The 27,366-nt window shown below is 44.5% G+C and overlaps 1 protein-coding gene across 2 annotated transcripts in view; it reads right to left on the bottom strand.

Moving 5' to 3' along the window:
• Window positions 1–705: 705 nt before the first annotated feature.
• nr6a1a (nuclear receptor subfamily 6, group A, member 1a) overlaps window positions 706–27,366 on the bottom strand; it is a 65,494-nt gene continuing 38,833 nt past the window's right edge. The window contains exons 1-9 of one of the 2 annotated variants that reach the window (XM_037482971.2): window positions 17,612–17,863; window positions 9,320–9,550; window positions 8,501–8,556; window positions 7,748–7,908; window positions 6,881–7,111; window positions 6,230–6,484; window positions 5,239–5,360; window positions 5,001–5,153; window positions 706–4,529 (exon numbers count right to left, since the gene is read on the bottom strand). In XM_037482971.2, coding sequence (XP_037338868.1) covers window positions 4,399–4,529; window positions 5,001–5,153; window positions 5,239–5,360; window positions 6,230–6,484; window positions 6,881–7,111; window positions 7,748–7,908; window positions 8,501–8,556; window positions 9,320–9,550; window positions 17,612–17,627 — 1,356 coding nt within the window. In that variant the 5' untranslated portion in view covers window positions 17,628–17,863 and the 3' untranslated portion in view covers window positions 706–4,398. Of the gene's footprint in view, window positions 4,530–5,000; window positions 5,154–5,238; window positions 5,361–6,229; window positions 6,485–6,880; window positions 7,112–7,747; window positions 7,909–8,500; window positions 8,557–9,319; window positions 9,551–17,611; window positions 17,864–27,366 lie in introns of those variants that run through there. The other variant, XM_037482968.2, reaches the window with a different exon arrangement.

The raw sequence follows: 27,366 nt of genomic DNA, 5'->3' as shown, positions 1-27,366 counted from the left end.
TGAAAAACTCATTAGCGTGCGCTGAGCAGCAGGTCAGGGACAGACACGTCCAGACAGCTTGAGGCTTTACACCCTCGCCTGGATATCCACCAATGAGCTCAATAGACTATGATCACTGATTAATGGAGGACAGCCCGTGTACACTTGCATAACATTCACATTTATTTGGTTTCAAGTCCTAACACATTCTAAACATGCTTTTAACACGTAATGGATCACATTCTTCACAGGTAGTTAAAGTAACACCAGACAAGAGACACATTTCATTGTTTCAAGTGTCCATTCATGGCTGTATAAATCGACTTTGTCCCTGAGATATGCAAAGTTTCTCTGTTCTATTACTGTCATCGTGTGCTCTATTGCAGGGTTCCATCGTTGTAGAAGGGACTCCTGCATGCCGGGTTGATTATCAGCAGGAACCACGTGTACTGTGTGTGCTGCGGGGGACTAACAGTGTTACAGTGCTCGGGCTGGACACATAGGTTGGTTTGCCTCTAACAGCAGAGGTGGATGACCGTTCCTCCCAGAATGCAGCAGCCTAGTTTTTAAAAGTATGCTTTTCTACTATTTGGATCTGGTTTCTTCCATTATGCAAATGAGTCTAGGGAGTTAATTCAAAGGCAGAGCGGTTGCTAAGATTTCCTTATTGTTAGGTTCCATATCAGTAAGTTAGGCTGGCAGCTTCTATTCAAACGCCATCAAGTCCAACCCCAGCGATAACACTGCAGTAGTCGCGTGCCACGGCGTCAGGGTCACACGAGTGAGCCCGAAGCATGTAAACATGAGATGTCACTTTGACCACAATTCAATTCTCTGTTTGATAATCCATTGGGAGATGCATTGCATGAGTCCTATGTGATACAGTTCCACTGTTGCCTTCCACTGATAGACAATCAGCGAGCATAATGGATAAAAAAACAGCGTCATAGTATGATGTGGTGAATTGTGTGTACAGGGCAAATAGCCATTCACCAGATAACAAGACATATTCCAAAAAGGTCAACACAGGAAAATAAAGCACTGGTTCACTGCAGCAAGAATGCATCACGTGAATGCTTAATCAGTACTGTCACTGACACTTTCACATTTGGTATTGGACTCACACTAAAAGGAGGTAGAGGACCCCTGAAAGGACAGAGTGAGTGTGTTCAGTGTGTAACAAACATAACCAGAGAAAATACAAGCTGCTGACAGCAGGTGAGTGTGAGGTAGAGAGGCGTAAAAGGCCACATACTTAAGAACAGTTGTAGTGGATATAACTGAGCGCTCACTGAGTGAAATGAGACAAACTAACAGAACACAGGTGTAATGAAACCAATAAATAAGACCAATCTTTTGAAAGAAAGCAACAGAATGACAAATAAAAAGGTAGTTTTAGTACAAAAAGGCAAATGTAAAACATCCCATGGCTGCAAAAAATACAAATACCGAAAATAAAGAACACTTTCTTTGGTGCAGCAGCAGGTCAGAGGGGTGCAGTAAAGTAGCCGTGTTAGGATGCATTATGTTGATTATATTGATAGCATTTGCTGCTACACTAAAAGAAAAAAACAACTTCAGATCCTCTTCCACTGTCAGATCTCAGCAGTCTGATGTTCAGTGCATTCCTGGAGTTACTCGGAGATGAAGTGGCTTTGTACACTGGTTCCTTCTTTTGCTTCTGCTACAGTTCAAAGGGACTCAGGGCTGCTTCTGTACGAGGGATTGTTGAACATTGGTGCACAATGCTCGGAGAATTATTGGTTTAAATCTGCTATGAAACTCAGTTGTGCTGCTCCTCCACAGTGGTAAAGGATTAGGTGTTTTTCTTTTAAGGATACATCCCATCACTTCGACTTTGGATGCATAAAAGTACATTTCCCTGAGATCTTATGCTTTCTAACATTTCAACACCTGGACAAAAAAAGGCGAAAGCTTTAAACCATTGTGTGTGCGCAGTAACGTAGGTGAAACGCCCCTTTAAAATCAGAAGCCTCTGTGACAAATGATGCATATTTTAAAAAAAAAACAGTCTGTTCTCAGAATCATTCAGCTTTGAAATCAGAAAAGGCTCCTAAAGCATTACATTTGCATTGTAAAAGTTTTGAAATGATAAATGATGAATGATAAAAGCTCTGAATTATCAGCATCGTCCATAGAGAATGTGGCTTACAGTGTTCATGGGAATTAATCAATTAAAAAAAAAAAAAAGATAAAAATCAAATCAAGAATTTAATCAAAGCATGAAAAATGATAGGGATACTCTTCCACCCCCACCCCCAAAAAGAGACAATGGATATGTGAAAAACAAAAAAACATTGACATCATAACTACAAAAGGTAAATGAACATGTATAAAAATCAAAAGACTGAAGTGAAACATTTGAAAGAAGAACCCTGCAAAGGATGGGTGGTGTTAAGGTGACGGAGGGGGTGCCACCGCCTCCTGCTGCTCCATCCGTCACCACATGCCACCCTGCAAGTCTCATCTTCAAACTGCACTTACTTTACTAAATGAGGTGGGGGGGGGGTTAAGACGCAAAGAAAAACACTTCTACAAAAGGACCTACAATGTAACCTATGTCTACCAATACAAGTACATAAGCATGGTCAGCGAGGAGCTCACTTTACCCTGTTTAGATCCAGGTCGCCAGGGACCTGAGTGAGGAACACACTGGGTGGGCAGTGGCCGAGGTCAAAGGTCAAGGTCTCTAAACCTCCCCGTTGTGTGCAAAAAAAGAGAGCATTTTAAATTGTTTGTACATAAGGAAACGGCAAAAAATTAAGGAGTCAAAGACACTTCAACCGGTTTGAAATGATCTTCTCGTACCTCAAAAATAAAGACCATTTTCTATGGCTTCTGTTAAACAATGTGTTCATCGTCACAGAGGGAACGCTGGATTCATTGAGACACGGCCCAGACCCATCCAAGTCAATCCATCCCTTAAAGTGATAATCCGCTAACTAGTAGCTAATACAGGAGAGAATTCATTGTTTTGTTTTTGAGACCTGAAGACCAGACCTGAACCAAGTCCACCCTTTCTCAAGTCCTGTGGATCTGGAACAGGTCCAGCTCAAACTGCTGCTGGTCTGTGGTCTGTGCAACATTTGGATTGGACCTGACACTACCCGCGAACAGTCCAACTTCCTCTCAAATTGGCCACTGAAAGTCACAGCTTTTCTCAACCCGTTGGAAGCTGGGCAGGTAAACAAAGTCTTCCGATCAGTCCTCGTCCTAGTCGGCTTTCTTTGGCTTCTGTTCAGACGTGAATCCTGTCGTTGTTGTTCCACGTCTATTAATCTTTTCGACCAATCAAAATCTCTCTCTGTCGTCTTTGTAGGTTTGATCTGAATGAATTGAAAACTGATTTCATGTGTTACCTCGACTTAAACATCACATTTAGGTGATTGTGTGTTGTGAGCAGACTAACTCTGCATTGCGGTCCTGGCGCTGAAGGTGGCGGAGCCCAAACAAGCCATCATTGACCAGAAGGTCTATCAATCTATCACCGCATCTGCTTAATGCATATACGTGTGCACGTTTAGCAGCATTTACAATGAAATCCAGCGATGTACTCATCTGTCCAGCAGAGGGTTCTCCCCTCGTGCACAGATTGATTCTCATCTTATCCTGATCCTTCATCAATAAGAAACATTTTGGGGGAGCTATCTCCCCCTACCCATCAATGGGTGAAAAAAGCATTGCATAACACTTTGGTCAAATAAAGAAAAGCAAAAACAAAACACTAAAACACCAAACCTAACTACCCTCCCCTTCCAATGCAATAAAGCATTACATCCCCTGTCTGATTGTAAAAAATACCCGTAAACTCCGTTTTTCCATAAAGATCCCACTAATCCAATAACTGTCACCTTAACCCATGGAATGTTAAATTGACAAGACCGCTTACTATTAGCAGGACGTCTAAAGTAGCTGCATTTTGCATCACTTCAGTGCAACGGAACACTGTTTCCAACCTTTGATTTACGCAGCTCCTTTGAACATTCAGTTTGTGATTGAGGTGATTTGGTTTTATACTGGGCAACTCTTCATTTAACAGAAAGAAAAGGTACCTGAAATTAGCAAAAACATTTTCCTGAGGTAGTCTCAAAACACTTACAAAACACGTGTCCATCTGCCCCCGTCTGAATAAAATAAACTCTTTCAAAGTCTAGCTCTAACAATAGCAACACTGACACATTGAGCAAACTGGATACACACTTGTAAACTCCAAAGACCAATGCATCTACGAGCATTTGTTTTGTACAGAAGCATGTGCACAGTGTAATCAGCATACATTCAGCTCTGTCGTGTAATAAATACATAAAGAAACGTTACAAAAAACAAACTAGCTGCTTGTCACATTCACAAGAGGGGCGACCGCTCCCTGGACTCGGGGCGCGGGGCGCGGGGCGGGGTCTACTTTCCGGAGGAGGTGGTCACGCAGGGCGACGGACCGCTCCTGTAGCTGCTCAGGCTGGATTTGCAGGAGTGCAAGACTGCTTTGAACAAGAGAGGGAGCTGCTCCAGAGGGACATTCACCAGCTTACCTGCAAACAAGTCAGGGTTACCTCAGCCTGTGTGAGGGAAGCGTCCCCACATGTGCCCCCACTGGCTATGAACGCCCTCAATCGCATTATGATGGTGTAAAAAACATTAGACAGGGAAGCTTATTGCTATGTTCATTCATTTGTTAAACCAGTCATGTTTAACTGTAAATCTTGAACTGAGCTTCTTTAATATTAAGTCTTTTGACTTGATTATTTTAATTTATTGGCACCAAAACCTTGAACTCAAAATGTGATTCGGCGTAAGCAAACCAAAAAGTTTATGAACAAACTCAGAAACCAAACAGTGTGCCGAAGGTCACTTCTGATTCAGAAGTTTGGACCATCAGTCTGTCGTTTGTATTTGCGTCTACCTACTAGGTCCTGGCTGTGTTCATTGTAGTTTGGGAAAGCAAGGCTCTGTGCTCATTCCACCGTGTGCTGCAGAGCGCTGCACAGCTCGTGAACTCTTACCTGCGATGCAGCGGATCTCCGGGAGACACATCATGATCTCAGGGAAGCGCTTGGGCTGGTGTGGGTACTTGTACTCCGTGTAGTCCTGGCACACATACCAGTAGCGCTTGTTGAGCTGCTCCAGCTGGGAGATGTTGGACAGTCCTCTGATATCTGTAACGATGCCAATGAAAGGAGAGAACCGTGAGGGGGCACGAGAGACAAAGGCTTTAGCTCCCAAACAGAGATGCTGTTGTACCTTGGTTGAGGAAGTTGATGGCTTTCATGCAGGCATACTCCTCATTACTGATCTTCAACTGGTGGAACTTGCGAAACAGATATATCAACCGCTCCATCACCTCCATGCCATCCTCGCTGAAGCTGAGGAATAGAATACAGACTTTAACACACATTAACATACAATGTAATGTCTTCAGAGGGTTACTGCTGCTACCAAATCAGATTTAGTAGGTTTACTGTCCATGTGTTCATATATAAAATACACTGTCAAAAAATGAAAAACTCCAGCCCCATTATCTTAAGCTTCTATGCTTTGATGCTCAAAGCAAAAATATATCCGGGAATACGACACGTCTAAAAAGTGCTCAACAAACGTCTTGCTAATCCCTGGGTTTCAGAAGGAGTTAGGAAGATTCACACATTTTAATTACACTTATCAAAGCTCCATTCCCTGTCTCTTTGGCTCTCACAGCTCCAATCTCGCTGTACTGTTGCTGTAAATCAGATCTTGTCTCCCAAACTACAGAACGGCACCGTATATTAGCAGAATGAGTGTCGTAAGGTCAGATAATATCCCTCTGATTTACACACACCCAAGCCCCTACACATCCTTTTCTACCAAGTGTGGGACATGAATGTATTTTATTTGCCAGACGGTGCTAGCCACAGCCCTGTCCTGGGGAGGGCCCCCTGTTCACGCACCACTTCACTGGCCCTCATCCAGCCACCATACTTTCCATGATGATGTGAGAGTTGCAGAGGGTTTCCATTGCATTCCTGTCATCAACTTTTCCCTCAAAAATAACTTATGGTGCGAGAGCCTCCACAAAAGAGGGGTGGGAGGCACTATGAGACACCAATATTGTCCAACAATATAACACATTTTCTGATGATGTCAGCCATCACCACGTGACTAGCCACCACCTTCTTGTGCTACTCTGCTCAGATGTCCGGTTTGAAGCAGTCTTTACTTTTCCCCCCTCTAATTAGACAGAAAAATGTCCACTGACCCCTGCAGCTCGTCGTCAGACGGCGTGTACTTGGCGGTGACATCAGCCAGGTCTCCAAAAATCTGGGCACTGTAGATAGTGAGGCAGGAGAGCAGGATCAGCTCCTGCCAGGTGGAGCTCAGCAGGCAGGTGTAGTCCTCGATGGAGAGTTCACAGAAGAACGGCAGCTTCTTGATCCAGGAAATCTGGCGGAAGAGCAGCTCGTCTGCCAGACGACACAGCAGAGCAAACAGCTCCACCTGAGTCACTTTGTACCTGAGGAACACAAGGTGTGCAGGTGAGAAGTGAGGCCCACTCTGGTTCACCTCTGACACAACGCATTTTCATTGATAAAGTGATATTTTATGTCTCCACGCCCCGCCCATAGTCCCCTACCTAAAGAATTACTGCTTGAATTACTCTCCTCCAATCAGTCAGAGGAGGGTCAAGCATAAACTGTGATCTATAGTCGTGAAGTCTGTGAGCTATATGAATGTAGGTCCTTCCACACAGGAGCCATAGCAAGCATCCCAAACTATGAAGGGATGTGTACGGTTAAAAGCACCCGGAACATTGGTACCATCTACTGAGGAGAGGAGCCTCCACTGACTGAGACTACAGCTGCTTAACTTCATTCACCGTGCACAACATCTGCTGCACGTGTCGACTCACCCGTCTTCAATAAGCATCGGGGTTGCCAGGGGGGCCAGGTCTTCAGCAGCCACCAGCTGCAGCACCAGTGGGTGGGACTGTGGGTAGAGGCTGCGGGGCTGGGGGGCCAGCAGGCCTGACTGGGCAGCGTAACTGAACAGATGAGGCAGGATCTGGTAGTGCGTGGACATGGAGGTATTGATGTACTGCTCCCTGAGGGCCGCCGTGTAGCCATTCATCTCCACAGAGCGACTGGAAACACACAGAGGTCAGCTGTTACACACAGGGGGCCTACAGGGCACATCGTTTGATCCTTTATACTTCCTGTTAACTAAATACACGGAAAACTTGGGAATACATCTCACGCTTCGTCAAATAAGAAGATTGATACCTCTAATTTTGTGTCTTTCAGTGTTTATGCTAAGCTAGGCTAAATGGGGTCTACAGACTATACATTTAACCTTCTCGTGGAGCGCCATTCTTCACCATGAAGAATATTTGAAATGTTTTGGTCTAAACTGGATACCAAAGCCCACACCACTAAGGCATCCTGTTATTGTTCAGATTTCATTCGATAAAACGAGCATTCTTTGAATAGCTATCGGGGTGTGGGGCCGTGGTGATAATGAGACGAAAATAAATAGTCAAACGCCGAGCTAGACAATTTTTGTCCTTGATGAGTGCAGATAGACAATGCGCTCGTCTCCACAGCAGATAGTGCAGCGCGTTCTTTGTGTTGGCCATCATCAGCGAGCCTGAGGAGCCGTATATTCAGCCATTCTTCTGCTGATGAAGTCCAGGTGGAACGGAAACAGTAGCTGGCTCACTATGTTAATGATGGGCGAGTGGTGGCGCTACGCGGCCCTGTGGATGAGACCAACCACTCACTTGGACGACAGAGTGGAGGCGGGGGACGGCTGGTTGCCCTCCGAGGCTCCGTTGCTTGGAGAGCTGTGGTCGCTGTCGCCGTTGTTGCCCCATGTGTGCTCCGGGGCATCCTCCTTGAACTCCTGCCCCGACATGATCCTCTCAATCTCCTCCTCTGTGATCTAAACACACAAACAAAGGAGGTGGGCATGATTCAGAGCACACAGCACATCCTCATGTGACCAGGACCACTGGGTCTCAGCTTATTTGATTAGCATTGACTAGCACCCACTGCTTCTCACCAAGATGTGGCGGAGCAAGGACACAATCACAGTGATACAGCTAGAAATGAAAGAAAGGAGGCAAACACCTTGTGTCTGTGTGTATGTTTGGCTGATACACACACCTAAAATAATGGAATTCGTGTTGGTGTGTGAATTGAGAAAACACAGCTAACAGTCACTTTGAAAGGCGATAGGCTGCCAGAAGATGCGGTGCCTTGTCCCTGTGGCTGGGGTCAGTTCGCATGCATTTCTATCAATCCACCACACATACTGAAACATCAATTCATTGCCTTTTAGTGACAGAGAGGTCCTTCTTTCATTAAGCTGTCTTTTGATGGAAGCAAGCGTTTTCTGAATGCATTCACGGCCCGCGAGCTAACTTTGGAACTGAGCCATAATAACGTGTGCAAAGGGACTCGAAGCTGGCAGAGGGTCAGTGGAGGTCACAAAAACAACTTTTCTGGTATTCAACACGTAGGCAGTGATTTACCTGAACAGGCCCGATGCTTTTGTTCCTCCCTCCTGGCATGCCATCCTCCCTGATTGCTACATGGAAAGAAAACAAAGAGCAGGAGTCTAAATCTACATGCGGCCATAAACAACAAGATGCAGGATCAGCATCAGAGCTCTACCTAGTGGCTGAAACACATCAGCTTCTTCCACGTGAGCAGTTTTCTGTTCGTTGACAGCTCTGAGCTCATTAACCATATCTCTCAAGCAAGGACAAGCTTAACCACTGAATTTGGAGGAGCACTGGGGGGTGATTTACACTCATCGTCCACTGGGTGGCAGCATTGTTCTTCAGTCCCCTCTAGAACTCACTGAGGTAAGGCCAAAGAAACCCCAATGGTTAGGCTTTCGAACTGCAGATAGTTTTTGAGTGAGACATATTAATGCCTGGATTCTTTAGATCTTATAAAAGATGTTGGTAAAGGGCAATTTACATTACATTCACTTTTATCCAAAGCGACTTACATTGAATTATAACCCATGCGTCACATTTTCCTGAGGAGCAGTTAGGGGTTAGGAGTCTTGCTCAGGGACACTTCAACAAGGCACATGGACCAGCCGGGATCTAAACCACTAATGGCTCCCAGCGCACCACACTACTCCATGTGCCCCCATCACCCATTTGACAGCTCAGCGATCACTGAGCCAGTGAATCAAGATTAAAGTGTATGTATTGTTGTGTATGTGTACGTGCATTGACACCCTATTCACCCAGTGTCTAGTCTAAAACAATGGACATCTCATTACAGGCTTGAAATGAAAACAAAAACCATGTCCCTGTGACGTGTGCACACTTCACCTTTGCGATTCATCCCCATTTGTAGACACTTAAGCAGGCGGCAGTACTGGCAGCGGTTGCGCTGCTTACGCGACATCTCGCAGTTCTTGTCGCGGCTGCAGCGGTACACGCGCTTGTTGCAGATGCTGCGCTTGAAGAAGCCCTTGCAGCCCTCACAGGAGATGATGCCATAGTGCAGGCCTGTGGCGCGATCTCCACAGATGAGGCAAGTACGCTGGTCAGCCGGATCATCTGCAGGAGGACAGGGGAAAGTAAGAAAAGGGAGGCGAAGGAATCATTTCCCGCACTTCTGGAAATTAACTCATCCACATCGTGAAAAAAAACAAAAACAAAGTGGGTGCAAAAACCTTGCTGGAGGCACACGTTTTAATTGAGATCACGGGGGCGGTTGGGGCTTAAGCACTAGCCAGGCGCTAGCTAATCCAAAAGGATTCTTAAGCCCAAACTCATTTGGTGAAAGTGGAAGTGTAACAGGCAGCAGGACGGAGAGATTTTTTATTCAGCAGCTTTGACAAGAAGACACCACGCGGTTTACAGTCTCCTTTCTCTTCCTCCGACAGCATCACTCTGATGGAGCATTTGTGGACAGTGCAACGTTTTAAAATGACCATTTGTACACTGATCTATGATGTTTCTACACTACACACACACTACTGCGCAGCTACCTCTCTGGTCCAATCACTGGCCCTTTGGTTCCCTGAAGGAGCTCATGCGCTCTGTTGACAGGAATAAGTGCGGCCCATGATTTGGAACACATGTTTAGGGGCTCGAGGTAAGAGGGAGTGGGGGCTCACGTTATTTCACGGGATTCTGGAAACAACAATAAAAGTAGCAGTGGAAGTGACCCTGGATCAATGTGCTAAACATTCATTCATTGAGACCACGGCAAAATAAAGTGATTCCAAATGATATTTGGGAGAGCAAACATAAGTGACAGATAGAGAGGATCAAAGGGAGACAGGCCCCACTGAGGAGCTTCTTCTTGAAGCTACTTTACTAATCATGAAGGTGCCCTCAAACTGTTGGACAGAAAACTGAGAAAGCTGCAGAAAATCTTCTCCTAATCCCCCATCTACCTCCAGGCTTCGTAATGCACAGGCAAATTAAGTCTGAGCACACAGAGCACACTCTGCTTGCCACTGTCTCCAGCTCTATAGCTTGCACACACCCCCCCCCCCCCCCCCCCCCAACCGCAGAGAGCAGATGGGAAGGACTCCATGGTTGCAGAGAATAGTGACAATGTGTCCAGGCCTGACTGGGAGCCAACATATCAGCACCAGATAATGGTTGGACTGACGTAACATGTTGATGCTTCAGATAAGAAGCGCGTCTCTGAGGAGGCACCGAGTATATCGGTTGGCAACAGGCCTCCCAGCAAAGGGGAGTGGGTTTCTATTGATATCGGCTACTGGGATTTATTTGTTATGGGGCTGCTATGATGTCATAGCTTTGTTACTGAATGGATTTGTAGAACAGGGATCATTGATTGGCTGTCAAAATAATGAAACATGAAACCAAATCACCGATCGTTGAACCAGCCCGATGAGCTTCTGTAGGTATTGTATCTACCATGAGAACGTTACAAACTCAGGATCTTCAGTTCCTCATTCAACAGTTGTTTTTTAATTTAGCTTAGTTTATTAAATCAATTCCAACTATCTGAAAGGTGATGCATCACTTCGCCTCTTACGACCTTAAAACCCTTTTCAAATACAAGAAAACTGTTTGGTTGAACCGCTCCCACCAAGACACCATATGTGATGACTACAGGGGTGGGGGGGGGCGCACTCCGGTAGACGTGGCAAAGGTTTCAGAAGCCACCGACAATAGTGTGGGACCTAAATGACTGACGAACACTAGAAAGCATGTGAGGTTTCATAGAGAGCAGCTGAGCCTGCAGATGAACCTGGACCTCTGCTTCATGTGAGTGCAACAACCTGGATGTACCAACTGACTCCAACCAGTCCATGTGGGTCATTGGCACTACTTTTGTGTAATGCTGCTTCTCAAATGGTCGATTTAACAAGTTCATGTTTGTTACATTGTGGAAGACCTACATCCATTTTTTGGACTGCTTAGAGAATATAAGGGGAGCAGCTGATGATACTGTCCTAACAGGACATGCAGAAAGATGTGTATATTTGTATTATATATTTCTTCATGTGATTTAAAGAGGCAGCTCATCAGAGGCACGTGACCCAGCCGAGGGCTAAGCCTCCCAGAGAGGGGGGGCTCATAGTGGGCCGCAGGTTTCATGTACTAAAGGTAATTAGAAAGAGGTGGTGGCGGGGCGGGGGGTTCATGGCGTAAAGCCTCTCCAAGGCCATCAATGGCGAGTTGAAGACTTCTAAAGCCCAAAGCCAGATTACCATTTAAATAGTGTGAGGTTTAAATGTGCTGCCTGCAGAAGACTAGTGTACAGAGACAATGGGGCGTCACACAGTGAGATTAGACTTTAACTATTCGGTGATTAACTCTTCACAGACATATCTTTGCTGCTGCTCCTAAAACGACTGCAGAGATAAGCAGCCTTATTCTATCACTATGAAGGTAACACTATAGGACACGATTGGAGCTACAACACATGCTTACTTTCATCACATCTGCAGATGTGTTGGGTTTAAAACATGGCCATAATATTCTAAAACCTTTTACAATCACAAGAAATAAAAAAGAACGATCAGAACAGTGAATGAACAACTGATTCATGTACAGTATCTAAATTGAAGTTTATTTATAACGGGGCCCAACATCACGATATGTTGATTCAGTCGTGGATAGTTTTATTAAAAGAAACACTGGATCATCTCAGACATTGTCTTCAAATTGAAACCGGGATGGTTTTTAGCACTTTTTGTTTTTAATATGTAGACCTTGAAAGAGTGTAGTCCTCCAAATATTTCATTTGGCCTTATCTAACTGTTGGATGGCCTTGCACTTGGGTTGCAGTGCACCTGGATCATTTTCACAGGAACCAAAAAGTGCAGACATCAAGTGTAAACAGTTGCTACTCCATCTTTTGCTGTAAATTGTCGGCGAAAGTTTAATGCAGTGCTTTCTGGGTATTGTTTAAACATTTCTGATACAGTTTCCAATATGATACCTTAAATGTAGTACTGGTGTGAGGTTAGTAGAGTTTTTAACACCATGTAGACCACCTATGTGTGATTTATGACTCATTCTCCCACAAACCCAACCTGCTTCACCTGTCTACAACATCCATCCGTCCCTTTTCAGTTGAGAAACTATTGATGTAGATTTGAAAATAATCCAACCTAAACCCAGCTAGTCCAGAATTAATCCAGAAAGTTGGCAAGTCTGCATCGCACACAGACCCTTCAGGCCATCTCCCCTAGAGCAGGCTAGAGGTAGAGCAGGGGCCCCATATTCTACGGAGTTTGGTCCCCCATCTTTTTTTTCTGGTCTGGTTGGCTAGTGCCTGCGCTGTCGTATTTGCATGAAAGGACCCACCATCACCCCTTAATGACAAGCCGCGACCCAACTCGAGGAACGTTCTCAACATCTCAAATTTATTCAAAATCAAGTCCATAAGCTGAATTTTATATTCAGGATGTTTAATTATCCTAAAAACCCAATGTCTCCCCCATATCAGAATGGTTTGACCCAACCAGGCACACGCTGCTGAAAACCGACACTCCGCTGCATTAAAAAGTCCCTTCAAAATAAAATCACAGGGCCCGCGACCCAATAAAAACGGGTCTTCGACCCACTAGTGGGTTGCGACCCACCAGTTGAGAATCACTACTGTAGACATTTAAATTTGTGATAAAACAAAAAAAAAAGATTTGGCAACCCCCCTGCAGTACCTCCACGGACCCCTATTGAAGACCTCTGTCCTAGATGATAATTAAAAAACCTGGTAGCACTCACAGCTGATAAGGAAGCAGCTTGTGGAAGGCCGTGGTGACAACCAATGAGAGCACGGCAGACTACGCGTAGGTAGGCAGCTCGGCCAATCTTACTTCACATGGTGTGTGTGTGTGTGTTTTGGATTATGTGAAATCTCAGCAATGCCCCTGCCAGCAAATACATTACTCTGGAGGTTGACAAGTCCCCTGTATTCATTTTCAGGAGTCCTCCACCTTTTAGCTGTGGATTGGTTACACAGTCTCACTGAAGTAGGTGTTCAGCTGCTGGGCTTCAGACCAACACGTCTGTGAAGCCTCCATCCTGCTCACACATGGAAGGAGGCCTTTGAGCACACCAGCCTGCGCTGGCTCAATAGGGATCCCCTCGGCACATGGTACTGTAGGTCATGAGAAGGGCCCTGGCGCCATAAAACACGAGGAAGATCAAATAAATGAAAGGCCCCTCCTCAGCCAGCTATTTGTCAGCTCATTCAGCGAATACATTAAAACCATATATTCCAGCGGCCACCCCATGTGAAACGCCTGACTTCCTTCATTGTGGAAAAACACAATGGCTATTAGCTGCCTTCACTCAGGCTTATTTGCCAAATCTATCACCCTGTCTTTCAAGTGCACGGCCACCATATAAACAGGCTGATTCACACCTTCACACACTTGATCTCAGATTGGCACGTCCCATGACTCCTCCTCGTCCAGACTGTAGATGACAATTAAATATTCATGACATTTACTTAAGGGTTTGAGCTGGTAAAGAATCTGTCTGCAGTGTGTTTGACCCCAGTCTGTGGCAATCCGGTAACAAGTTAGCAGACTTTGAACTGTTCAGAAGTCAGAAGAAGTCAGAATTCAATGCAGTGACCAAAAAGACAAAAATATTGACAGCATTTAAAAAAAAAGACTTGATTCAACATTTACTTTACATAACGCAAGTAAAAGAGAGAGACATCGCACCTTCCCCATTGGTCATTCAAACTTAATATCAATTAAAAAATGTACTGTAGATTTGGAGCTATCCGGCCATGAGATTTCTGCCTCTACACCGATACAATGGGTACAATAAATCATTCAGTGCTCAAGGAAACAGTTTTCCTAGAGAAAAAGACACATCTTATCTTTATTTATTATTTATTAACATTAAGGGAACGTGGGACCATTGGATGCAAGATTGCATTCTGACATTCTGGTGCAATCTTTCTCATCGACAGAGTGGCTGTAGCAAAATTCAAAGTTAAAAAGGTAGTGCTTCATCTTGAACTCCACTCTGTTTCTCTGAGTGTTGGTTCAGAAACCCCCCATGCTCTGTCACCCCTCCACCCACACCCCCTAAAAGCCATTAAAGGCTGCATTGTTTCCCACGGGTCAGCCTGGGTTTCATTCCAAACTTTAACGCACACCAGGAAATGGATGTTGAGCATTTAAAGCCTGTCAATGACAAAGACAAACGGCCCTCTGGTTTCCACTGCTGTCCATGTGACCATTTCTAGTGTTTCAGGGGAACCCAACTGACAGTGAGATGTGCATCACGTGTCGTGGGACTGTAAGGAATGCGCTTTCCTTGAACCTTCAATAGCAGACAGATTATTTAGGGTGAAACAGTCATTTGATGCTGACCACCATCTCTGACCCTCACTGAGATGCATCATGCAGAGTGGCAAAATGTCCCTATTGTCCACAACCTGCGCACACAAAGGCAGAAGTATAGTGTAAAGCAGCCCATTGAGTGGCTGACAGAGAGACAAGGAAACCTTTCCATCACAATCATGCCCAGCTGAGACAGGGAGCGTGGGAGGGAGGAATCTGCTGTACTTTTCCGCTCCCAGCAGCCTCCCTCCCTCCCACTCTCTGAGCCTTTCTTCTACGCTTCCCTTCCTCATATCTCTTCTTGTCCAATCTCACTTATCTCTCCAACTGGGGGTGGAGGAGGTGTGCCCCTCCCCTACCCGGAGTATGAGTGGCATGTCCACGGACACCACACATCTATCACATTCACAAAGGGTTACAGGCATCTTAAGACCCTCCATGACTCAGGCCCAGCATTCCTTGCAGGCCACACTGTGATGCTAATCTTTAAAGTTCTGTGCATGGAGTTGCAGATCAGGCTCATCCGCGGGACAATGGGAACCTGTTGACATTGCCGTCTTGATAATATACACCCGGGCTTGGAGGCTAAATCATTAGCATTGAGTCATAGCACACTAAGGCTATGTGTTGATGTTATGCTAATGGGGCCACATCAGATGCTTCCTTTGTTGAATAGTGTGGGAAGGCATCTACTGTACGAGTCTGGCCCAATGTCTCCAACCAATCCATTATTATATACCTCACTTTGATTACTATGAACTTGTCTCAATGTTTTTTTTCTTTCAATCAAAAACGCTTAATGCTGCCATATTCAATGGTAATGTGGCCAATGGCTGGGCTTTCCCCAGTGGGAAATGGGCTCAATTCACAGTCTATTAAGTAAAGCACAATAGCTTTGGACCAAAGTATTTTTCAAGTCTTTTCAACTGCTTTGCTGTTCTCCCCAGAAAAAAACAGCTAATAGAAGTTCCAGTATCTGGAAATTGGCATTAAGCAACTAGTAAAACGTTAAGACTGAATTCTAATAATTGACCAAACATCATCCCAAGCTACTTCATATTAAGTCACTGAGTGTGCATTGAATCAGATCAACAATCATGAAAGAAGAAAAATATTGTTGTTTTCGTTTGCAGAACATGAAAACAGTGCTACAAACGACCAAAGAAACCCTGAGCACAAGCTGATATGAACCATATGCTGAATTTTACAGCCCAGGCTTTGGGATAAAAACTAGTAAAAGTGGTCTTAATTAAAGCATATTCTCCCCTTCATTAAAGGTAGGTGGGACTTCCCAGAGGCCTCAGGGGCAGCAGGATAAACTCCCACTGGTATTTACCAAACTGCTGAAACACGCCCACCATTTAAAATGTGCAGCTTGTTGTGCATAAGCAGCTCATCTATGACAGACCTCCCCTGTTTTAAAATGAATAAGCAAGAAGAAAACACCATTTGCAGTGATGCGTTTAATCCTGTTTGTAAGTGTGAGTGTTTGTGTGGGGGAGGGTGAAGGGCTAACAAAACCCTTACAGGCTCAGATCTGCAACATGATGACTTCAATGTGGCGTTTGGTTTGACTTTGGCTGGGGAGAAGGACATGTTTCAGTGAAAATAGGAAAACCAAGCCTACGTGGCTGGAAAGAGTGGGTAAGCTTGTGTCATTGTAATGCTCTCCTATAAATAGCCAGAGTCAAAGGAGTCCCTGACCTCCCCCAGTGTTACTATTGATCTCCACTCAGCTGCTGAACCCTACACATACATCCACATGCACACACAACAGCATGTCCCTCTTTATAAGAAAGTTCTTTCCAAAAAGCAGAACAATGATCAAAACAGGGGCTTGACGGGTATGTAGTGTTAGTGCAGTAAAAGTGTAGAGTTTACCCTCCTTCAGCTGGAGCACAAACAACATGGCGGCTGGCTGAGGGATTAGCATGAGGGGGAGGGGACGAATACAGTAACATGGCTCCTCCGAGCTACACTGAATGGAAAGGGGGACAGAAATCCTGTCATGGTTTTTAAACTCTGCCGCAGCAATTTTGCATCAAATAGAATGAGTGAACAAGAGAAGAAGAGATGCATATATTTGCAGGACACATACCTGGAATGAGCACCGCCTTTGCTATATATAGTAGGACAGGATCACATTCCAGATTCGTGCAACAGAAGACAAGGAAAGGCTGGTTTGTTTGGTGGGAGCCTGGTTGGCTTATCTTCTTTAAAAACTAGGCTGTTTTAACACTTTTGGGGAGAGCCTCATCAACAAAGGTTAAGGAAAGATCCCCCACCCACAGCCCAAAAATGGATCTGTGTGAAACTACATTATGTCTCAGAGCATGAACGTTACATGAAAAAGGGGACGAGGACAAAGCCGTTTCAGGCTTTGATGTCCCATCATCAAACACACTGGATGAGAACATGTGGAGACACTGTGCAGATCACCACCACGCTGACATACGTCATGGCACAAACATCAACCAAGCGTTGTTGTAAAAAACTTGAATGTCTCTACTCATTATCCTGGCTTGACAATCATTAACTCCTCTCAGCAGAAAGGACTCAAGCTGGTCCAACCAAATAGAAACGCAACGTCACATCGCTCTGCTCACACTGCACAGAGGATCTGATGTAATAACTATTGTATTTATTCATAGTTCTAAAACGTTTTCAAAAAGGATTCTATGACACACACACACACACACACACACACACACACACACACACACACACACACACACACACACACACACACACACACACACACACACACACACACACACACACACACACACACACACACACACACACACACACACACCCTTACCTTCCCATGTATCCATTTCATGCTTCTCTCAGTGATCCTGGAGCCCATTTAAGCAAGGACTTGGCTGAAATACAAAGCCTTTGGGCCTGGTTGCCTCATGACTCTTCTCCCCCCCAGCAACCTCTTTCCTCGACAGCCTGTCCCTCTCTGACCACAGCCGGAGCCCAGCAACGCGACTGGTCATTTTACTGCCTGGTCACATGACCACAGAGTTCAAGCCCTGGGGTCACAGCTTGACTTGAGGTCCAATGACAGCTAGGGGTTATCTGAGTGGAACTGATAGTCCTTTTTTTGCTGCTGTTCAACAAAACTATGCCCCTCCCAGCCCTAACCCAAATTAGCCTCCCCTCCCCTTAACTCTGCCTCTGGCACTTCTAAGGACCAAAGTGCATGTCCAAACATAAACACAGGTTCAAGCTGACAAAACACAAAGACATTAGCAAATTGAAGCAAATGGTAAAGCCCAGGTTTCACATCGTGACCGGTTACAAACGGAGCAGAGTGGAAAGGTGTGGGCCAATAGGATGAGGACCAAGTGGGACCCCAAGGGTCCTCTTCATACTATGGGCCATACATAAGACATCCCTCCGGTAGGACTAACACTGCATTTTAAAAGAGGACATCAGATATTCCCAGCGGGTCTTGCCTGGTACTGAAGACATGAAGACATCTAAGTGCAACGTCACATGTCTTTGATCTGTTGAATGAATGGCTGAATTTAGGCTTGTGTCATCCAAACTTATCGACAGCAATAATTTAAAAAGTAATCATGTAGAAATGTCATAATGCCAAAAGAAGGATGATCACTGATGTGATACGTGATTCTTCATTGGGAAGATTGGTGACCACGGGGTCAAAATGGCAAACGTTACAACAGCGTTAACCCTGGTTCAAATCCAGCTGGAGTATATTTTGAGTTGATTTTCTAATCATGAAGGTGCCCTCAAACTGTTGGACAGAAAACTGAGAAAGCTGCAGAAAATCTTCTCCTAATCCCCCATCTACCTCCAGGCTTCGTAATGCACAGGCAAATTAAGTCTGAGCACACAGAGCACACTCTGCTTGCCACTGTCTCCAGCTCTATAGCTTCTATAGCTTCACTTCTAATATAAAAAATTCATTGAAGTGTTAAAAAAATGAACAAATAATGTAAATACATTTCAAAGGTATATTCTTATCTGGTGTTTAATGCTTTTTCAGTTTTGCTTCTTTTTTTAAACTGCAAAGCAGAACGAGAAATCTGTAATGTAAACTCAGGAAATGTATTGTTAGTTTAGTCAATAATGACAATAAAAACGTCTATAATTCAAAGATACATTTAGTTAGTGACATCTGGAAATTGTTAAAGGTTTGGTAAAAATGTGTCCATGACACAGGGTACCAACGACGGTAAAGACTGGATGCCAACACTAACGTGTGGTCAAATGCACAATCAAGATGTTGCAAATTTTAGATTGGATCCCTACTATGGTATTTTCTTTTTTCCATTTTTGCTCATCTATATTAAGTAAGATAACAATCACATTCAGATCATTTGAATATCTGGAGAAAAAAAAAAAGCATCGAGTCAACCTGAGGGGCCAAATTCACCATTTCGAAAGCTGGACCCATATGTTGGTGGCATGTTAAGCAGCCTTAAACTTGTGAAAGCTAGAGAAGTGTCTTACCATCCAGTGGGCTCTCTTCCTTCATCCCCTCCAGTGGCCTGGTCAGGGGGCCATAGTGAGAAGCATCCAGTGTTTCACCGGTGTGCCTCACCCTAAACTCTACTGGCCAACCCGATGCTGTGTGTACCCAGCAGCCTCTTCTCTACCTGGTCCGAACACTACAGTGGATCAGCAGGTCTAGGTCATCCAGCCAGTATCATAGCCCACCCTCTTCACAGCTCCACCCTACTAATACCACTTGTTCACTCTTACAGCACCAGCCCCCACCCCAAGCTCCCCGGCACCCAACCCCCAATGAGAATGCTAATGACCTGGTTGCAATACATTTACATTCATCATTTAGCTGACGCTTTCATCTAAGCAACTTACAATGAGTACATTCAATAAAGAATGCACTTATTTTAAGCATTACGTCACAAGTTTTGATATTCAAACATAACATAAGAGATAGCTCAAGTGAATGCATAGAGACTTAAACACCGATTGAGCCTTCACACTAAGCCGGTTGGTAAGCAGGTAGAAATATGAGGACACGTTGAACCTGTTGGGTGTGATCAAAGACAGCCTAACCGTCCCCCAGGTTACTCTAGTCGACACTAATACCATAAGAGTTTACTACCATATGGCACTGTTTCAAAGGCACGGCTTAGAGGAAGGGTCTGGCACCACTAGTGTTGTAATTGGATATGAGTTTACATGCAGATTTGAACATTAATATTCCTTACAGTTCAAGAGTTAAAGGCCAGGCTTTACGGAAGAGTCGACCCGAAACCTCCAATATACATGCAGAGACAGACAAGGAGACAAGAACCATTTCAAGAGAACTTCTCATAATTTAAACAAGTTTTAATTTAAAATGACCCTCCTTGTTTAATGATTTTTAGGTCGATCACGAAGGCAGTACCAGTCACCAGTCGACGTGGACGTGCCGCATCCGCGGTCAGGATGCTTGTGACGGTTCCCTCTTTCTGACAGATTAGTCCTATCGACTCGTTATGCTCTGACTGTAGCGCTGTTGTTGTTGTTCACCGCTACGATTTACCGTTCGATCACTTGGCTAGTTGAAAAGTAGTTTGCAAGCCGGAAAAGCGTGGGCACCTCTGGTGTGCGGGGAGGCGGCCATATGTAACCCATGACCATGGCACCTTCTATCTAACAGTGTCACGAATAGTTCATGTTCACCACATTTTGACTGTTGGAAGATTAAAATACATACATTTAGAAGACCTCGCACACAAATACTTCATTTTAGAACTATAGAAAGCTGCTCCTGTGCTGGGGCGAAACCAGATACTGCTTTGGACCGACAACAAACTATTTGACAATGACATTAAAAGAATAAATCAGGTTGCTGCATCACTCAGACAGGCAAAGTGTATTCAAAGTAAATCACTGATCTTAAATTGCTGATCCACGATGGTGGTCCTCGTGCTGTGGGCTCGCCTGCTCCACACAAACAGGCAGCCAAGCCCTTTAAAAACAAGCCCAAGTTGTTAGCTAAAATGCTAATGGGATTCAGTGTCAGGTTGGATAAGCCATTTTCTGTGGCTTGTTTTCTGCATTTCCCTAAACATTAGAGTAACAAAGGGCATTCCTTTTGTTTGAGCTCCCCTCCCCCCTCTTCTCACTGTCACATAGGTCAAACCTCTCCTCTCTTCAAACAAAGACCTTCAAGAAAAACAGGAATAGGCCAAACAATTTGTTCCCCTCCAGACATACATAAAAGGATTCTGATTGACATCAATCCATTTCCAGTATTGATACAGAACAACCAGAATGTCTAGTTCCAAAGAGATCTGCAGCATCAAGACCTCCACGTCCCTCTGCCCGTACTGACTGTACACCAGAGCCAGAAAAATCCATCCACCCCACGTGAACCTTTATTATTATTTAGATGTGAGTTAATGCTGGGTCCTCCAGGGGCCTTGAGGGCGATTCTGTAGTTTAACTAAAAATCAGCTGTGTCAAACCATCTTAACCACTTTCAAGAATTTATCTAAACCGTTGTGATCATGCTCTCAATGGTGAGGTCCTCACCAATGCCTTACTCTGTTAAACATTTGCAATTCCTGTGTGTATACATGCATATTACATTTTTTACATACATCATTTAACATATTTACATACATATATTAAATATATTATTGTAGCATGTCATTTCTATGTTTTTGCCCACGAACCAAATAGAAATGAGTTCTTTGGTCTTTTCAAAATGGCAGAATAGTTCATGTGCTAATGACCGGCCAATGGAGAGCCAGAGACAGGCCGGCCTTGTGAAACGGTGTGACTGTTAAACACATATAGAAAAGTGTGAAAGGAAATCAAACTATGGTTAGGTCAGTGGTTCTCAAACTTTTTCTGTCGGGCCCGACTTCGGAGGAAGAAAAATGTTCGGGCACCACAGCCCCCAGAACATGGTCCATGCTGAATTATTATTGAAATAACAACATTTTGTGACTCCATGTGTGCTTTTATTAATAGAGAAGTAGTAAGTGAAATGTTTTACAGTGTGGTGTTTTTTGCACACTGCTCCTTAATTACTAAGGATGGGTAATAAAGGATTATAAATCAAATAATAATAATAAATATATAATCTACATTTCCACCAGCCCCTCGCACCCCACCTACATGCCCCACAGTTTGAGAACCACTGGGTAGGGTTGAGAAACAGTTCCTCTTTTGGCTAAAAATATATACCTTTCATTCATAACCTTTGTGTAACGTGTGTTACACAACTTGGCGTTTTGCTCTTTTTCAATCCTGCATATTATATGCATATTATATATTTAGGATCAACCTCACATTCGTCAGATGCATTTGGTCTTTAAAGCCCTGATGAGCAGCAGATCAATGCAGCTGTTCCCGGCCTATAAAACGGAGGTGACCTCTCTTGTTTGGAGTGGCAAGACTTTGCTTGTGATCACATGCTGAGAAACATGCTAATTCTTTTCCAGGGAAAGCATTCCGTGCAGGTACTGGAGTGCCTCTCAACAATAGCATGGGAATATGTGAAATACATAATGTTGTGCAGGAGTAGCCTTTCCATAATGTGAGCGCATTCAATTCCAACATGTGGTCTGACCTTTACGGAAAAAAGTGACTTAATGAGAATTATTCAAACCAGAGAATGAGATTGATGGCTTATTTTCATTAGGTAGTACATGTGGGGAAGGGCTAAAGTTCACAATGTGCTGCCTCGTGTAACAGTTCCAGGGTTCTGTTGTGCAAGTGAGCCCTTTGTCACCATGGCACTGCTGCAATAGGCTCTGAACACCTTGAGCCAACTGCCAGCTCGCCCACTTCGCACCAGCAGCGGGGCACTCACCACTTAACCCACCAGATGTCCGGGTCGGTATTAAAATATGATTGGCTATTTGTGCAGAGCTTTTAGTGTGTGCCCTCTTTGTTTTACTCACTGTTTGCTTCCCTTCCTTTTGTTTGTCTTCTCTTGCACTGAATTGCTTATATCAGAGGTTCCTCTCCCCCTGTGACCCACCGACATACAGACAGACTGGTTCTACTCGGCCCACGTCTGCACACAGAGCGAACAAATAAAAGGACACATCTTCACTCCTGCTCTGCAGGATTTACTGGTTTTAATGGCAATTCTCCCTCAATTAGCCTCATCCACCTGCCTTATTCAGCAAGACAAAATACACGCCACCGAACTACAAGTAAGATGAAACATTATGATAATTAGTTTGTCCATTTCTAGGATTTTTTCTTAAAACCAATGCATATAACTAAATTATATACTAGTGGAATTAAGAAACCTGGAATTGATCCAACCTCAGTGATTGTGAGGCAGTGAGAACAGTGGCCCAAGTAAGGCGGTAGGGTCAAAGGTTAAACCACGCCTTTGTCACAGCTGAAGTTGAAAGCAGCAGGGACTTCTCCTGCTTTACAGTTTTTTCTTTAGTCTCTAGCTTTTTGACTGTTATGGGCTAATATTTTAGAGAAATAAGACGTCATTACTTTCACATGCATTAGAATTATGGTAAGCCAAACAAAAATGCATAAATAGTACGCTGTAATCACCAGAATAACCTACGTTTTTAGCAATCTGCACCATACGAACATAAAGTCCTTAAAACTAGACTCTTGATGCAGTAGTAGTACAGGACTTTATGATTTCCGCGGTCCTTGGCCCACATTGGATAAAATTAAATTATTCAAATACTTTAGGAGATTCTAGGAGACCGGCAGTTACACTAAAACAGCTGAACAGGGCCGTAGAAGGTCCTCAACCCATCAGCGGGACCCATATCTGTTGCTCTGTGCATGGAGGAACAGGTTGACCACGGCCCAAGTCCCACAGAATGACCTCCAGCAGTCCACTGATGTGAATGTCTCTGCCCAAACAATCAGAGACAGACGTCATGAGGGTGTCCACAGGGCGTCCTGTAGTGTGCCCAGTGCTCAGCACCGTGGAGCTCCAATGGCATTTGCTATAGAACACCAGAATCTGCACGTCCACCAGTGGCGCCCTGTGGTTCTCACAGAGAAGAGCAGGTTCACCCTGAGCTCCTGTGATAGACGTGGAAAGGTCTGGAGAAGCAAAGGAGAAGGCAAGCTGCCCGCAACATGGTTCAGCATGATCGGATAGTCTGGGGAGGCAAAGACCTCCACAGGCTAGAGAACGTCTGACTGCCAGTAGGTATCAGGATGAAGTCCTTGAACCACTCTTCCCCACCAGAGGGCGCAATCACACAGACACGGAGCCTCCGTGAGCCTCCAGTCAGCAGACAAAGAGGCCCAGCAGTCACTAGTAAACAGCTCATTCAGGATTACAATCGATAGAAGTGGGCCGCTGGACGGAAATGAAGGCTCCTAGTTGTCTTCTGCGTTGTCAAACAACCAACCCGACCTTTGATGTCGTTGGGCTAGTGGTGATGGGGTGGGTTCCACTGGTGGCTAACTGGTCCAGATCAAACTGCAGATTCTGCTCGGACTCACCAAAGCTGTATGGCTTCAGTAATGTAACATGTTAAGTCCATTTTGGGATCAAACAAATGCAAGAAGTCTCAAACAAAAACCGCAAAGTTAACAGTAAGGATAAATAACTTGGTAAAACATATGTATTAGTGAAAGTTACAATGGTGAAGCCTAAAAGTTTTATTCTGGATGATCCAAGTCATGCATTTTAACTATGGAAATATTCTTCTGAGTTGCTAAACCTTATGGCTGCTAAAGGAAGCATCATCAGTATTTTTACACTACTTAAAAAGGACCAGTGTGGAGAATTTTGGGGTTATATTAGCAGAGATGGAAGATATTCAGTTGATTGTAACCTGCAACACTGACTCTAGATGGCACACAAATCTATTTTCATGTCAGGTCAATACATCATTCTTTCTGACATTTGAGCTGTAAATCTGAAGACATTTCCTTCCATGTGATGACACAAAGCCTTTGGTCGGTAGAAGGGTGTCTCCTACGCCTCCTTCAACAGAACTACTGCTCAAGTCCGAGTTGGACTGGAGCATCAAATTACAGTAAGATGGCACGATACTGCACTCCCCCTCCCCTCCAGCTGCATGCCGTCTCTCTGCCCCTTTGCTAACTTTTGGGTGTCAGTGTTAAAGAAGCAACACTCAGTTCATAACTCAGACTCCAAAAATTGAAATATTCTTATATCAACATGTCCGGCCCTGCCCAAGCTACCACAAATCTCAGAGACTGAAATGTGCGTGTGTGTGTGTGTATGTGTGTGTGAGTGATGCTTTAAGAGAATGTCTGGAATTTCCTCACGGCATGATTTTAAAATGGCGGGGAGTTAATCTGTCCCAGAGTACTGGCACACAGGGGAGTCTGACTGCGCTTCATCTTGGACCTAAAGACTGCCGGCCTTTAGGTCCTGATTTAGAGGGGCAGACTTAATATGACACACTGATAAAAGAAATGATGGCTCTCAGAGGCCATTTTGTACAGCGGGTAACAATAGAGGTCTCTACAGTATTGCCTCTTTAGCCCTTCTCTTCCTATATCCCTCTCCATTGCTTTATCTATATCTAGCTCATCCCCTATTTCTCTCATCCAACACCCCCCCTCATATATTCCCACCCCCTCCATCTCTTAACACCCCTCCTCCCCCTTTGCTCTCACTCTCTCTCCCCCTTTTCTGTCCAGCCCTCCTCTTCTTGCTCCAGAACTGTCAGATGGCATTAGCTCCTTTCACGCTCATGGCCTGTAGGAATAACAGCCGTGAACCTCGCCGATCGGCGCCATTCTCCTGCTCCAGTTAGCTCTTCACTCAGCACAAGCGTTTGCCCAAATACCAATGTTATGCACGTTGTGCCCCTTCACTTACACAACATGCCCCACTAAAGGGCAAAGCAAGTCAGACGCAAATCTCAGTAGAGAAGGTCATGGCACAGAGTGAAGATGCGGGTGGATTGTATAACATGGTCACGCTCACTCATAATTATCAGCTCGTCCCCTCGACTCCACGATCGACCCACAGCTTTACGAAGATCTGGCTCACGTGGATAAAAAACGGATCCACTTCTTATCTTCTTATGGAGCCGCAGGCCTGCAAATGTGTTAAATATATCTGGCTCAGCTTATTTCCCATGAAGTTTGTGCTGCAGGGCTGCAGTGGTTGGTATTAAAAGCCCACTGTGACCAATAAGCTGTAAAATGTGCAGAGGTTTTTATTGTGCGGAGAAACAGGGTAAAATGATTCTCATATGGCATGCTTACATGTAACAGATGCTTTATACAGGCTGCCAAAGGCTGACCACTATTAGTGACTCCATTCTGCTCCGAAAAGATGTCACTATGCAGATTTGAGATTTCACGAGTAGAGCAGCACAAAGCAGAAGAACTAAGGGAACAAGTCGGAGGGCAGATTTCCCCTCGTAGCTGTTGTCACTGTGTCCCGACTGATTATCTGTAGATTGCATCCAGTAGTTTTGTGGCTTGAAATTGTGTCCCATGGATAATTACTTTGATTTTGTTAAAAAGGTTAGCTTGTGGGAGTGTGAATCGGTGGGTGGGTCACGATTCAAATTGGATTTAGATTCTTCGGGTCACAATTCAAAATAAACTGTCGATGGGAAAAGGTGCCGGGTATAGGATGGAATTAAGCAGACTGATGTTGGTGAAAATGAAATATAAAAGGGAACAAATAAACACTTAATAACAAGTTAAGTATTTCTCAGATGTCAGTGAAGTTCAAGTTGTACAAAATACAAATACTGTTGGTCCATTTGATTACTGTCCATCAGCAAAATCTAAAAACCAATTCACATTTTTGGGAAATCTAGAATCAATTAAGAATCCTAGAACGTTCTTACATGAATAAAATGCTACCTTTTGATGTGGGACTATGAACCCTGACTAATGTGAGGTGGGAGAGGCACGCCAATAATTGAATTGTACATTGTAATACTACACACCAGTGTGAAGGAATGTGTGTGAGGATAGAAAAACACGGCTGATGTTCTTGAAACAGTGACTTGTATCAACGATGCAGTTCTCAGTTTGACAAGTGGAGATTAATCCAAATATGATGAGCATAATTTGTCATTACTCTGTATTTGACAACCCCAGCATGGAAGGAAGGCTTAGAGGCTAATAATCAAAGCAGATTAGCTCAAGCTCTGATAGATGCTACACAAGCCTGCTAATCGTCAAAGTGATAACCATGAATCATCTGATCACAGACCGAAATAAGCAGTGGGTTTCAAATTACAGTTTTGATGGAATGATCTGCATATCAGCGACCCATCAAAGAGCCTCTCTTGTGCATCCATTTGCCTCCTCTAGCCCGTGTCACAGTAACTCCTCTTTGTTAATATAGCATGTGTAAGTCGGAGCATTATAAGTGCGCTGAGGAAGGGTGGGTGGGAACACTGGCGCTCCGGAGCACCGGTGTGACTGATCTCCGGCCTGCCTGCCCTGTGATTTAGCCTTGAAATGACAGGCCTGCCCCTCATTGGGCTTCGAGTGGCGAGCTAATGACATGCTGCGTGGGCTAGCATGGCTATTAGCCCACTCTGAGCAGCAGGAACTGACAGGAACACAATTCTGTCATTACGCCCCGAGGAGACCTCTAATCAGGGAGGCAGAGACACCGGGACAGGC

This window comes from Pungitius pungitius, chromosome 5 (assembly GCF_949316345.1).
Source record: "Pungitius pungitius chromosome 5, fPunPun2.1, whole genome shotgun sequence".
Taxonomy (NCBI): domain Eukaryota; kingdom Metazoa; phylum Chordata; class Actinopteri; order Perciformes; family Gasterosteidae; genus Pungitius; species Pungitius pungitius.
Note: the sequence above shows the minus strand (reverse complement) of the source record. Positions and strands in the feature narration are given on the sequence as shown.